Genomic DNA, 15,642 nt, shown 5'->3' on the forward strand with positions numbered 1-15,642 from the left:
GCTGGGTTGGTCTGGTATTTCAAAGAATATTGGGTGCTGCAAATAGGAACTGAAGGGGCAAACTTATTAAACCCATTAAATCTATTTTTAGAAAGTAAAGACTACAATATATCTCAGGAGACTGGAATCCTGGCTCGGCCATATATTCTTTTTAAGAGTTCAGGCAGGCCACACCTGTCTCTGAACCCTAGTTTTCTCATTTGTAAAATCAGGGGACTGGAGTAGTGATTTCCAAAATATTTTTTTACTATAAAGTTCAACGTTCCCAAATTGCCTTTCAGGTTCACTAACAAGTGTATTTAAGGAAGAAGCCAGCCACAAAACCACTGGTTATGTGTATACCGTAAGAGATGGTAAGTCATCTTTAAAAACTCCAAAACTCTTAGTTAGAAAAGAGACAACATACAACGGTGAATAATGAGCTGAAAAACTTCAGCTAACGAGCTTTTTTAATCCTAAAGTCTGAAATCACCCTTTTCCCATGGTGGCAGGGAGCAGAAATATACCTCAAAAATGGAGAAAGGGACAAAATGATCAACTGCATGTACCTGACAGGTCATAGCACAGATACGCACTGCCAGCGTCTGAGACTACCCTGCTTTCTCATCTAAGGACAGAACTCTCTCCAGTCTTATGGAGTCTTTCTTGGAGTGCTTCCAAGCAACAGGAGTACATTAACCTGAGCAGCTGAGCATGAGAGAAATGCCTGCTGGAATAACATGATGGCTGATACGGCCCTGGTCTTTCTTTACCACCACATGGCTGGATCTTGGGGTCATAAGTCAGGGAGAGCCAGGTTACAGGGGGAGTGGGCTCAGAGGACATGAAGATCTGACTGTATTTACTCGTGCACACATGTCTTACCAGCTTTGCTAAGTCCAACACAACTTACTTTTGTGGATTATATTTCTGTTTCATCTGTGCTTTCTCTTTCACTCATTTGTTGGGCTATTTGACAACTGACAGCCCATAATTTATTTACCTCAGCCTAAGCCTTCTTGGTGTATTTTAACATAAAGTTATCTTTTAAACAAAATGCAGAATTGCTCCATGGTCAGCAGGAATGAAAGAACCAAATCACACCCCTAGAACCTCCCGTTTATACATCCATCTCCCTTGCTGGGTGGTGGGCTCTAGGAGGGCAGGAACAGAGTCTTTTTCTTCTTTGCAACCTTGAGATTTAAAACAAAAGTGTTCCACTAGTGTTAACAAATAAAACCAGTAGTTACACCTGGATCAAGTGAGGAAATGGCACCAAGGTACTGTGAAATCCTCAGACACCCAAGATCAGAGAGCCCTCTGGTTCCATCAGGAGGAAAGGTTGTGCTAACAGGTGGGCTGGATGAGGAGGCCTCACCTCTCACTTTCATCTGCTGCCTTCTCGGCCTCCTCCAGCTTCTGCAGAGCTGTTGCCAGACGCTCCTGGGCACGATCCAACTCTTCCTCAACCAGCTGGATGCGTCTGTTTAGAGAAGCTACGTCGGCTTCAGCCTGGGCAGAGAGAATGAGAGGTGTTTTAGCGTTGGAGAGGATGTGAGGGTAGTGCCTTCAAGAGGGGCTGGACTGAAACATTGGTTCAACAAGGAAGCCTGGCTTTGTGGTGAGCTACCCTAAAGTCTGCTACAAGCCGTGGTCAACTCTGGAGTTGTTGGATATGTTCATCCATTGATTTATCCAGTGGGTGTCTACCTTGGGGTATATGCAAATCCACATACATCATCCTCGTGGGACAGAGGGACCGTCAGCAACACTTTCTCATTTGGTTCCTTTCTACCACAGATTTCAACATGCTGGCTTACCTGACTGTCAGAGGGGAGCTTCATCCCAGCCACCTCACACTGTGGGGGCTGAGGTGTGGATAGAGGCGACAGGACTGACCCAGGCTCCGTCACACAAGATGAGAGGAGCTCGGCGAGAACTCTGACTCAGGAGTCTCAATTCTCCTTTCTTCTGATCACATTCTCAAAGGGGCTTTATTAAATATTTTAGGAACTAAAAGATTTTTAAGTTCAGTGGTTCTAAAATATAAAACCATACAGAGACACAACAAAACCCAGTAAGCCCCTGTGCCCTTCAGCAACTCTTGAGGATAACAGGTCACACTGGAATAGCGCCAAGACAAATTTCCCAAGCGTCTGTGACCTAAGCCTACAGGCATTTCTCACAAGTCAGGGTTGCTACAAGAAGAGTTTCAAGCTCCTTAGAAGAAAAGCAGTACAGATACTGTTTTTACTTGGTATCTATCTCTGAAATATGCTCCTTTTTGGGGGATGTGATGTTTACCTACAGTTATAAGCATTTGTTACTGTGAGCCTCAGGACACTTGCAAGACTGGCTGGGTCCATTACATACACTTGTATTGGTGGCTGTTTAAATATTACGCATGAAAGTGAAAGATGGAATTTGCTAATCTGGTAGCATTTCCTCATCTACTTTGAATGTGTGCTTATCCTGGAATGACAGGATTTTCAGGACACTTGGGAGTTTTCTAAAAATTACGACCTGCACTTAGGGACGATGCTGGCTCTCTACCTACAGTGCTGTCTTCCTTATTCACATTCCTTCTTATGTGCAAGGAATCATGATTCTCTATACGGAGTATGGGCTCACTAAATGGCTACTGAATAAAATAAGCAAAAACAACTTAAACAAAAGCAGCTTTCTGAGTTCTGGACCCATGGTACGTGGGCTTGAAATGCACAAGTAGTGAGAGTCTTCGATCACAGCCTTGAACTAAAGGAACATGAGAACACTCTGCTCTCTGCTCATCTAGATTTGCAAAATTTTAAAAGCCAAGTTCTCTCTGGGAAAGAGAGGTGATTAGGGCATCTCCAACCACGGTGAAGGACTCTATAAAAACATTCAAATACACTTTTATTTTGTCAAAAATTAACTACTTAGTAACGACTGGCTGATGGAGGCAGGGAGTAGGGGGAAATGTGAAATGAATCCAAGGTCATTTTACAACTGTATCCACCCACAAAGTCAGTCATTATAGATGCACAGAGTGTAATGGGCCCCACCAGGTCTCAATGGCCAGTGAATGTTGGTGTTTTTTGGGGGGCTGGGGCGGGGGAGGAATGAGGGTAATATGGATAACACATTTCTTAAGTACGGGAACTTTTAAAAGTTTTTAGCCCTGTATTTAAAAAAAAAAAAAACACAAAAACTGGAAGAAGGTATACATTAAGGGCGTATCTTTGGGTCAGGTCAGATTTCTGTATTTTCCAGTTCCAGGAAAATTCTATTCCTTTCCCCCTCCCCCCCCACAATAATTATAATATTTATTTAAAGCAATACATTTACAGCCCAAATAGTTCTACATTGTACATTTCAGGTTTAACCAACTTCATAAAAATGCTTGAGAACAGCTGTATCCACAGATTTAGACTACTAAATTATTTCTTTGCCCATTTTACTCTCTCTTTTCTTTCCTGAATAACCTCTTTTAGATATGGTTCAAGGTAGAATTTATCTGCCTCATATTTTGTCCACTGCTCTTCAGGCAGGATCTGCTGCCTCATGCTCAGGTCCAGCGCTCTCTTAATGCAAAACCCTCTGTCATTATAAAGGTTCTTAGGAAGCCTTCTTATGGCTTCTTTTACATCATCATTCTCATATATTGTATCATCTGGCATTAAGCCCAGTTTATTGAACCCAGTAGCCTTGCATACCATCGAATACCCTCCAGCTCCACCTGCTTGATGCTGAAATGGCTGGCCTGCTTGCCATGTTGACCTGAGATAGAAGGAAAATTCTATTCCTTTTATGAACTGGGGTGGGAGGACAAGCAAGCAACTCTGAAAGCTGAAAACTAAAATGAAGAGTAAAACAAACCCTCCCCCTAAAATACCACCAAGAAAAAAAATCAGTAGAGTGTCTAGGTCATGTACTCAAAAGTATTTTTTCCCTCTTTATTAAATATGCTTGTTATAGGTGCTGTGGCCAGAGAAACGTCAACAAGATTTTCAAAACAATTTCTGTAGCCACCACACTAGAAGTTTCCAGCTCTGTTTTCAATCTGGGCCCTGACCTCAAGGACTTTGTACTCACAAAAAGGAGACTGTTTATGCTCTGGGGAAAGGATCTTTCAGGTGACAGGCCACTCTGGGTCCCCAGGCTCCCATGTACCTGGGGCGTCGGAGACAGCGCCCCATGTTCATTCCTGCCTCTGTGCAAAAGATCTCCCTCCCTGAGAGGAACCCCCATTGATCCAAGTCTTTGCCTTTCTGGCCTCCACTCTGCTCTTTCTTTAGCTCTGGATGCGGTTTTATAAATGGAACTTCTTTTCCCCTGGAGCATTTTGTAGAATCTACATTAGGGATTGTGTCCTATAGGAAAACCAGTCAACATGCCCCATAGAGGGTACCCAAACAACGGCTAGGAATGGAGACCAGTTCCAGGAGCCAGGACTGGGTCAATGCAGAGAGCAGACCTGTGAGTGGTCCACAAAAACGGGGTCTCAGATGTTTAGCTCGAAGGGTCCCTAACTACCACAACTAGCTGGCTGAGTTCACCTGAAGACACACATTAAAAGCACACATTTCCAGGCCCCATCCCTAGAGATTCTGATCCAAGAGGCCGAGAGAGGAAGGTGGGAATCTGCACTATAAAAACCAACCACCCACCACCCCACCCAAAGACGCCGGCAAAGTCTACAGGAACCACTCACGGAGCTCTTTGTCGAGAAAATAGGAAGGAGGGACCTCTGACCCTGAGGACTGAAGCATGCTTGGGTTACACAGCCATCAGTGGGAGACAGGACGAGTATCCCAGTTCCCTGCTCCTCCTGTACAGGCTCGCCTGCCTCACTTTTCAAGGCCTCCTGGAGCCTCAGGGAAGCCCTAGAATTGTTGGTTTTCACCTATGGGGTCTTTCCACCTTCTGACATCAGCACCGCAGGTTCGCTACAGTCACCCCCAATTCAAGCCCCTGACTTAAAGAAAGGCCTTCAGGACAAAACCTAACCAGGACTAGGAGAACTGTACTCATTATCATCTGCTGAGCAAGTCCTCTCAATGCTTTTTGAAAAAAGGCGTGGTATAAAATCAAAAACATCATCAAGTAATACCAGGGGGGAACAGCTCACACAAGGACACAGAGCATTCGCTCTCAACTCCAGAAGCCAACGGCTGCTGCCCTGGAAGGTTTCACAGCAAGATGGGCAAAGGTGCTTGTAGGTTACAGCCTGGATTTGAAAGCAGTATCTGGGAAGTATGTATCCCCACAAAAGCTTCCCCACGGAAAAACCTGGACTCTTACAGGCTTCTCAGGCCTTACAATACTGGTCTGATCACAATTAAGTTTGGCTCCCTAGAACTGAAGATACATTCAATTTCATCAATTAAGGGCACTCTTTTTTATTTTTTTGGATTATGCCGTGTTCAAAAGGCTCACATCTCTCAGCTTCACTAGCTTTTATTTCTGGTATGTATTCTCTGAGTTCTGAGGCTTCTTCAGGTATTTTCTAAGGTTGTTTTCATCACAATACCTGGGAAGTCTACTTAAGACTTCATTAGCTGTTGCCTCAGTACAAACATCACAGCCACTGGACCATCTGTTATTTAAAAAGCAGATATAAACAACAAGGCATTTGGGAAGGGTCACAACCCCAGACGCAAATTATTTCCAGGCATGAAAATCACCCTCAGTGTCCTAGGTTACCTTCTAGCAACAGCCCATGTGTTGACACTGCTGGCAAAGTCTTTGTTTAGGATGTTAGTTTCTTTTATTTCAAAAATGCTATTGTGTCTCAACATGCTATGAGCTACTCAGAAAAGAGACTGCTATATTAGTAAAGGCTACCAACTGTCTTCCTGGAGAATTGTTAAGCAACCACCAGGTGCTCTGCACTTGTGAGGTGCCTTAGAACTGTATGTGCCTTGCCCCATCCCCTTCCACAAGGTGTGTGCTCAGCTGCTCAGTCATGTCTGATTCTTTGCGACCCCATGGGTTATAGCATGCCAGGCTCCTCCGTCCATGGGATTCTCCAAGAAAGAATACTGGAGTGGGTTGCCATTTCCTGCTCCGGGGGATCTTCTTGATCCAGAGATCAAACCCAAGCCTCTTCTGTCTCCCGTGTTGGCAGGTGTGGTCTTCACCACTGAGCTACCTGGCAAGCCCTCTTCCACAAGGTACCAGCTACCTATACTGAAAATAAGGGCAGGTGTGCACCATTCCTATGCACCTCTACAAGATGCTACAAAGCCATCAAAGGCATGCCCGCACAATACAGCAACAATATTTCTCCGAGTCAGATCTGAAAGAACACTTTTACAGGGCCTAGATTTTCACAAAATCCAGATGTTACAGTCAATATACCTAGAGACAATTTAAAAATAGCAATGGTTTTTACTTTAAAAACAAGTAGTCTCGTTAACACTGTTAAGAAGAAATAATGGTAGGAGAATAATAGTGTATTCTAAGAACAAATCCTCTGGAATATATTTTCCAAGTCCTCCTGAACTGGAGTGCAGTATGGGATGATCACAGGTCAGGTCTTTTTATTTCATGCAAACTGTAGTTTTCCAGAGAAGGTTTCACCCTTTACTGTGTAAGACCAAGCCACTACAGCCAAGCTAAACTTCTGCCCTTATATGGTAAGGAAAGGGGAAAAAAAACCACAGATGACATTAAGGGGCACTCCCATGGATAAGAGATAAAAACAACCTCTCTATCCGCACCAAAGCCTATAATTCATGAGGCATATTTGTACAATGATCGAGAAGAGATGTGAACAGGGCACTGTAGTGCCATAGCCTCATCTATATATGAAAGCAGAAAGCCAGAGAGTACACTCCTGTTATTGCCACCCTGGGGGTGCCAATGTGAACACAAAATACACTTTTAGAATCCTGGTCTCAGAAATATTTACCAATTCTAAAGAGGGAAAGGGCTGGGATTTTTGTAAGTTGGTTTTTTCTATGATTTAATAAAGTTACCAATTAAGAACCTACAGGTTGCAACTGTAAGTCCCTTTGTTTGCTGGGTACCATCCAGAAAGGAGAAAGGAGGACTGGCTTCTTCTTGCTCCCTCTTTTCCTTTGATAAGGACAAAAGACAAACAAAACCCCAGTGGGTCACAAGACCTAGAGTCAACCATTACATCAAGCAAAGTAGTTGCATTCCAACATTTTGAAGGGCCCACACACCTTGGGAAAAACAAACTAGTAGAAAAAGAGGGATGACTGCTTTTTCCAAGGTAAGTGCTGGGCCAATTAACTAACTACAGGCTGTCTGAACCTTTGAGAATGTAGAGCTAACTCTCCAAATATTTTTTTGCAGTGGGCTCATGACTTTGTCACTAAACTTTTATCTCTGCTGCCAAGAAAAACTGTGACTGCTAGCTTAACTCACAGCTATGTCTGACAACTACCAAGAAACCACCTTAAATTAGCTATCTTCAAGTTTCAGTTTTGTAAGTTAGGAACACCTCTCAATCTGAAATTCTCTCTTCTGTGGTCTGACCCAGTCCTTAAGCTGTTGTCATAAAAAGCTCTGTGTCCATCTGTCCCATCTTCTGGACAGACTATTTTCAAAAATCACTTAAAAAATTGAAGTTATTTAAACTACTTTTTAACATAAAGCTTTGAAAAGAATGAAAGCACTACCTTTAGCCAACTGGTCCAGGAAGAGTACTGTTATAAAAACTAAGCCCAAAAGAGAAGGTGAGTGTAACAGTCACAAGGTGCCCTTCATAAAATTTATCTTCTGTATTTAACATCAATCACCAGGACAGGAGTCCATAAGAGGCTCTCCTGTACAAGACCACATATACCCTTTCTTAGCGGGGGGAGGGGAGCTGTACCAACTTCCACCACTAATACTGCTTTGACCCATCAAACATTCCTTCCAGCCTGCCTATGTCCTCTCTCTGTTCAAGTTGAAATAAGAATGATTGATTAGAAGCATTGAAACGGGGTGTTTTAAGATGTAGTGAAATGAGCATCCCATTTTTAAAGCCCTTTGATAGCTGGAGAACTGAAAGCAAAGGAATAATGAGCGGTGCAGAGTGCAAAGCCATTCTAATACTAACTGACACAAGGCACTAGTGTGCTAAGCACCATGGCAACTTCTTTACACACACTCTTTTCATCCTCACAACAGGCAGGTACTACCATTATCAACATTGTACAGTCCGGGAACTGAGGGGCTGAGAAGTTCGACGATTCGCAGCCAGGGTCAAAAGTTCGTATCCATCATCCTGTTCTATTGGTTTTAATGGTTCAAGGACAACAGCGAGTCAGAGAAGAAGTTGGAATTCATTCATTGCCTGGCCAAATGCAGAAACAGCCATGGGACCTTTGCTGTCTTGTCCTCTACAGAAAATGATTTCTTGCCTATTGATTTCCTGGTTCCTCCCCATTTTATCTGAAACTGCATCTAGTTAGGCTTTCCTCTTAAGAGGATCCATTTGCTTCTAGGCATTTTATGCAACACAGGTCCCATAGCTTCTACAGCCAACCATAACAGCATTACATACACTTCTCATCTCATTACATACACTTCTTCTCTAAAGGCCTCTATTAAGTACTGCCGGCTACAGTCCATGGGGTCCCAAAGAGTTGGACATGACTGAGCGCGCACAGGCCGCGCGCACGCGCGTGCCCACGTCCGCCCGCCCACCCACCCAGACAATCACAAGCACAACAGTGTATGAGCGCTTGTCCTAAAATTCTCAAGGTGTTTGAGTATCCTGATATAAAACACACACACTCAAAGACCAAACAGCAAACGCCTAAACTACCTCTGAAATCCTGTTCCTGTTTGCTGGATACGTTTGCCTTAGGAAAAAGGAAGGAAGCCAGGTATTACACTCAAAGTGGGGGAGGGGGAAGCCGACGGGAGAAAACACCCAATAGTCGTAGCCATTTAGCCAACTTTTTCAAGACTCGGTAACAAAGGAACATCTATCTGTACAGGAGAACTTGGGAGGAGGGCTGGTTAAGAAAGGGAAGGGCAAAGGGCCGCATACTAAGTCAAAACACGCGCTGTCAGTGTCTCATCCACCCCAGAGAAATAGGCTTTCAAGAAACCAAGGCTAGACAGAGATGGGTGAGTTGAGCATCCCCGGGCCTCAAAACCTGGCAATGCCTCGGACGTGATCTGTTAGCGTCCTTCCCAAAAGGACAGATTTCCAAAAGGAGGGACCTCTTTTGTCCCCACCTTCTGGGTAAATAATGCCAGGAGGGCAAAGGGCACATCCCTTTGCCTCGGGGGACCCGAGACGCCGGGTCGAACGCAAACACCCCACACAGAGCCCCTTCTGGGAAAGTGGTGCTTCCAGAACCTTCTCAACACCACTCCTGCTTTCCCCTCGGTTCTTTTGACTGTAGACCAGCGAGATAAAAAAGGGCCGAGGTGAAGGGGCAAGACCCCTCCCCAGACGACACCTGCGGGCCCAGGTGCGCCAGGTGCCTCCTGAGGCGGGGGGAGGGGTAGAGAAGGTGGGCTCCGGGAGGCCCTGCGGGGCGCCGGGGGGCCGATCGGGGAGAAGGCGCCTCTGGTGGTGGGTGATGGGTGGGTCCCTTACGGTCTCCCTCAGCTTCCTCTCGTAGTCCAGTTCGCGCTGCAGGCTGCCCGCGCGCTCCTCCGCGGCGTCCGCCTGCTCCTGCAGGCTCCGAATCTTCCTCCGCACCGCCTCCAGCGAGCTGCTCCCCGCCATCGCGCCGGGCGGCGGCGGGCCGGCAAGCGGGCGGGCTGCGGTGGGAGAGGCGGGCTGCTGCGCTCCTGCTGCCGCTGCCGCTGCCGCACTCCGGCCGACCGCCCGCCCCGCCCAGGCCGCAGCGCGCGACGGCGGCGCCCTCTGCGGCCCGGGCTCAGCCCGGAAGTCTCGGCCTCCCGGGAAGCTCAGGCGAACCGCAAGCGGGTGCGCGAGCGCCGGGGGCGGACCCAGCGGGCGGGGCGGGTCGCGCGCCGCGGACCCCGGGAATTCGCCACCCGCGGGAGGTACCGCGCATGCTCGCGGCTGCCTGGCTGAAGGGCGCGGCGCGCGTTGCGGGGGCACCAGGTGGGCAGGAGAGGGGGCCCCACGGCGCCTAGGATGTTACTTCGACTCCCAGCGCCCCGCCCTGGCGCCGCGGAGAACCCGGAGTAACGGATTTGGCTGCAAGGGGCGACGGTGCCGCCTACTGGCGGCGGGAGCGCCCCGCTCCGGACTGCCAGATTTCCCCTGCCCAAGAGGGAGCGAAGCCGAGCGAGGGGTTTGGGGCTTGAATGTGTCCCCAAAGGGACTGTAAATCCAGATCCTAACCCAACAACTCTCCTCCCCTCCAAACTCATGACGTGAAAACCACTAACATACTGCAGAGGTTAAACCTCCTAAATGCTGTCTTGCTAGGTTACAATCTGGCTTTTGGTTCTCTCCTGGCTGTGTGACTTGGAAAACAACGTGACTTCATCTGTAAAAGCGCGGTTAATAGTAGTACGTGCTGCTGCTGCTAAGTCGCTTCAGTCGTGTCCAACTCTGTGCGACCCCATAGACGGCAGCCCACCAGGCTCCTCCGTCCCTGGGATTCTCCAGGCAAGAACACTGGAGTGGGTTGCCATTTCCTTCTCCAATGTATGAAAGTGAAAAGTGAAAGTGAAGTCGCTCAGTTGTGTCCGACTCTTCGCGACCCCATGGACTGCAGCCCACCAGGGTCCTCCGCCCATGGGCTTCTCCAGGCAATAGTACTGGAGTGGGTTGCCATTTGCCGCCTCCAAGTAGTACATGAGGATTATGAAATAATACAAAGCGCTTTTACAATACAAGGTAAGTAGGTAACTCAGTGATAGCTTTAGTTAATAACAGGCATTGTCTTAGAGGAGAAATACGGTATGAAACTCTTTAAATGAACTTATAAAACAGAAAGACTCACAGACTTAGAGAATCAACTTATGGTTGAGGGGAAGGGGTGGCTATGGAGATTGGGATGGACATGTACACTCTGCTCTATTTAAAATGGATAACCAACAAGGAGAGAATAACCAGACAGCACAGGAAGCTCCACTCAATCTTATGTGGCAGCCTGGAGGGGAGAGGAGTTTGGGGGAGGATAGATACATATATATTTGGCTGAGTCCCTTCCCTGTTCATCTGAAACTATCACACAATACTGTCAATCAGCTATATTCCAATATAAAAAAGTTTTGTTTAAAAAAACAAAACAAAACATAAGCACTTTCTTAAGGGTCAGGCTATGGCCCATAACCATCTGTGGGACCTCAGACCTGCCAGCCTCTCTGGAACTTACTTTCTTTTCCATAAAAACAATTGTCTCAAGGGTCCCCTCTAGTTACAACCTTCTCTGATTGTAGGAAGGTTGTAATCTGGAATCTGAACAATTCTGGGCTGGACTGAGAAGCCTTTTAAAAGCACACCAAGGTAAAGAATGTGACTGCCAACGCAAGTGGGTTCGACCCCTGGATCAGGAAGATCCTCTGGAGAAGGAAATGGCACCGTCTTCCAGTATTTTTTGCCTGAGAAATCCCATGGACGGAGGAGCCTGGCAGGCTACAGTCCATGAGGCTGCCAAGAGTCAGACACTAACCTAGTGACTACACAACAACAATAAATACAGACAAGATACTGAACATTTTCTTTACCCCAAGGATCCCTCAAATTGCCTTTTTGATGTCATGTTCACTTATCCCCTGCCTCATCCCTTATATAAGCCCTGGTGTCTCCTATTTTTCTTCTCTATAATTTTATAATTGGTAGAATGTTATATAAATGCAACAATACAGTATGTAGCCTTCGAGAAGTAAAAAAAAAAGCACACCAAGGAAGCCAACAGAACCCTAGGAGAGCGTCTGGCTGCAGCTGGATGAAAACCAAAGTGGACACAATCTCTGGAAAAGAGTCTCGGTCCATACTCCCCTTGGGCTATGCTTTTAAATGTCTTCTAAGTCTCACGGCTTTCTTTCCTCACCTTTCTCACAGAAGGCCCTTCAAATCAGTTCCAATGTGTTTAAGTGTGGGAATAATGAAGAGAAAGAAAACACAGTTGACAATCCCCTTCTCCTTGAAAGCCCTTAACAACTGAACTTGCTTTCTTGATTCATTTGCTAAGGACATTATCACAGTCTCTGTTGAGACTCACAAGTCCCAGCATGGGCCCTCGCATCCTGTAGGTGGAGCCTCTTGCTTTGTTTCCACAGTTTGTCTAGTCAGGAGGGTGGTCACAACTGCTTCCCTAAGGGTACAGACGGTAGGTCTCCAACTTTGAGGGTGGGAGAGGGGGCATCTGGGAACCTTCAGGAGCCCTGGAAAATGCTGGACACGTGCACATGCTCCAAGCAGCCAACTAGTGACTTAATGTCTTGCTTTTCAAACACCTGGGAAAGTCAGTTTCAGGTGAGTTCACTTTCATGCTGATGTCATTATACAAAAGAGTTTAGGACAGTTGTTCTCAGCCTTGGCTGCACATTGGAATCACCTCAATCCCAGTGATTCTAATTGGCCTATGGGGCAGCCTGGATTTTAAGTTTTTAAACCATCCATGTTTAGTTAAGGTTGAGAATCACTGATTTAGGAAGAAAAGACCTACAGGGAATAAAGACTCACATATTGCAGATGTCATAGACATCACAGTTACTGGGGGATGGGTTTGAGGCCAAAGAAAATGGAGCCCTTGATCCCCTCCAGCCTCACTTAGGTGGAGAGACCACAAGAAAGTAGAAAACAAAGCCATCAGAGGTTTGACGGTGCAAACTACAACCTTTCAAGCTGGGAAGAGCCCATTTCTGGAATAGGATTTGTAAATTGCTTGGTAAAAAATCAGTGGAAAATTTGGTAGAAAAGTGTTTTTAGCAGTAGAAAAATGTAAAAATCTTTTACACTGGTGAGTAATGACAATCCAATGCCCTAGTCCCAAAGGTAACATGATTCAACCTCAGGAAGTTGACCTCTCTCCTACCTCCTCCTTCCCTTTGTGACATCTGTCTCTTCCTCCTCAGGTCTTGACTATTTTTACTAGTTAGGAATCACTCTAAATAAAGCATTTCTTCACGAATGTCTTCTACATCCCTACAGGTTGCAAACAACCCTAAAAGGGGAAGATAATCAATATGCTACCCCCCCCCTCAAAAAAAAGTGTACCATATTAGAGACAGTTTTCCAGTGGGAGGGGGAAAACAGTTTCAGAAACCTCCCCCTCCTCCTGGCTCCACCCACTCCCCCCTCCAACTAGCTTTAAATACCCTCTTTGCTACTTCTGCCTCATCTCATTCCAAAGCTCCCTTAAACAAGATTTTTCAATAAAGACATGATAGCACCACATAGTTACACAATAATTATGATTTTTTCCCCCTTAAGAATTGTAGTAGCTTTTTTCTCCTCTTGCTTTCAGTCTTACTGGGCTATTTTCAAATTCTCTGCATTCTTTTCCTTATAAGGAATATCTCTCCTTGATCTATCAGCGGCTCTTTTGAAAAAGCTAAATAAACGTCCTGCTGGAGAATCTGGGGGAGACAGGCATCCTCCACTTAACCATATACGGAGCAGACATCTGATCTACATTATACAAAACTGGTGCAGAGTTATATGTGTTTTTTGGCTCTTTTTCTAAAGCCAGGTAGTTTGTGACTTAAATATTTTAGCTAAATCAGTGCTTCCTTGAACCTCCTCTCCAGGGACCTTCCTCTTCACTGAAACTTTTTATTTTTGTCAGATTCTAAATGTCCTGTGTCTGGATCTCTCATTTACAAAGCACCCTTGGAGATTACATTTCACACCTTTCACATCACAGAAAGCCTTTACTGATTTCAAAACCCAGACCCTCCATCAATGTACACTTTACTCCCATACAAAAAAATTCTGCCGTTGCACTTCGTCGTTCAACTTTCTGGGCATAGCTTTCCCTGGTGCTCATACATTCTTGAAATTGTTGCTCACTTCCCTAGGAATTTTTGCCTAATTGGGCCTCTAGGCTTAATTAGCTTCCAGAATGGTGTGAAAAAGAAGTCATTCCTTTGGAAATCTAATGCCTGTCTTGACTTATGCAGCAGAAGAGGCAAGCTCTTCAGCTAGAAGAGATTTCAGAGGGCAGTGGACAAAATACTGGCAGAGCTTTTGTGGTGTATGCATCATCCTCGAGACTATGTGGTGGCTGTCGGAGGCTGGCAGGTCGGGGCGGGGCGAGCAGGGGAACCAGGGGCAGCTAGCACACTATACCATATAAAGCACTGAGCTATATATAACTCCCAGCTTACTTTCTGGATCTAGTGCCCTCAGAGTGCAGACTCAAGCAAGTATCATCTTCCCAGGCAGATCTGAAGGGCTGGATTAAGACTTCCCTGGTAAGGAGGCCTCAAGGGTTTCTGAGGCCCACCATCAAGCTTAACCTTCTCAGAATAAGTAGCACGCGCTATGTCATTCTTTCAATACAGAGGCCAGGTCCTCTGAATCCTGACTAGATTGGTCACTGAAAACCAGGCCTTCCCACCCACCAGAGATGGCAAAAAGAAAACGGAGAAAACTAGGCATTCTATTTGCACAAACCTTGGTGATGACACCTCAGAGGTTTTCTGCCACCACAGGGAAGGGTTCACTTCCAGAGTCCAATTTCAGTTGCCGTGTTCTCCCAGATTCTCACCACCCCCACCCCCTCCAACCCCAGGGGTGAAGAAAGAAGGAGAAAAAAGAGAGAGGAATGGATGAAATAAAAATGAACTGTGCAGTAGCAGTTGAGGGCAGCGTCCAGTGCTCTGGGCCATGGCAGGCTGTGCGCACGTGTCCAGCTGAGAGGAGGTGACCCTCCTCCATGGTTTTCCGGCCCCTGTGATGACCCCCAGAGCAGGCCCCAAGGGCAGGAGGTGAGGGGGGCAGTGTGTGCGTGCACTTACGTCGGTGGCCTTTTTCTCCGCCAGCTCCAGCTTCTCCTGGGCATCTTTGAGAGCCTCGGAGTATTTGTCCAGTTCATCTTCGGTGGCCTTGAGTTTCTTTTGCAGCGACACCAGCTCATCTTCCAGCTGGGAGTTGGCCGTGGGGGACGGGGACGGGACGGGGTGGGGGGTGCGGCAGGCAGCGTGATCCCGCAAGGGAGGGTTGTGGGTGCACAGAGCCAGAAGGACAGGGACAGCGGGAGAGAGAAAGGGAAAGACAGGGAGGGAGAGAGAGAGAGACAGAGTTAGCCATTCGTGCGCCGCGCCGCGCGCGCCCGGGGTACCTTGGCGGCGGTTTCGTCGGCGGCCAGGAGGCTGTCCTCTGCCTTGTGCAGCTCCTCCAGCACCCGGTCCCGCTCGTCCTCCGACACCCGCAGCAGCTTCTCCTTGGCCGCTATGTCCTCCTCGAGCTGGGGGGCGGCGGCGGGCGGGCGCGGGCGGCCGGCACGGACCGGGTGTTAGACACACACACACAACACGGGCACCGGGTTGGCTGGGGCCCTTCAGCTTTGGGGCGCCACCGAGTTGGGGTTCAAGGGTCCCTAGGTAACCTCCTCTTGTCCCGAGGCTACTTCATACCCCCCACCGCTCCCGGGGACGACACTCCTACCGAGGTCTCAGCGGGCTCAAGGCCACAACTTGGCGTTGCAGAATAAATGGATGGCCCCCGATTCCGCGCCCGCCATACACTCTCTTCTGTCCCATCTTTGTTTTAACCAAAAAAAAAAAACCTCCGTGACTGTCGTTCCCCCCTCCCTGACTTCCTCCCTCCCCCAG

General features: G+C 47.1%; 1 protein-coding gene across 25 annotated transcripts in view; it reads right to left on the minus strand.

Annotated features, from left to right (window-relative positions):
* The window catches only part of TPM1 (tropomyosin 1), a 29,448-nt gene that overhangs the window by 13,224 nt on the left and 582 nt on the right, over nt 1-15,642 (minus strand). For 8 of the 25 annotated variants that reach the window (XM_012180577.5, XM_042251924.2, XM_012180579.5 and 5 more), the window contains exons 1-2: nt 9,533-9,832; nt 1,358-1,491 (exon numbers count right to left, since the gene is read on the minus strand). In XM_012180577.5, coding sequence (XP_012035967.1) covers nt 1,358-1,491; nt 9,533-9,664 — 266 coding nt within the window. In that variant the 5' untranslated portion in view covers nt 9,665-9,832. 25 annotated transcript variants of the gene reach the window in all.

The sequence above is a fragment of the Ovis aries genome, chromosome 7 (assembly GCF_016772045.2).
Source record: "Ovis aries strain OAR_USU_Benz2616 breed Rambouillet chromosome 7, ARS-UI_Ramb_v3.0, whole genome shotgun sequence".
Taxonomy (NCBI): Eukaryota; Metazoa; Chordata; class Mammalia; order Artiodactyla; family Bovidae; genus Ovis; species Ovis aries.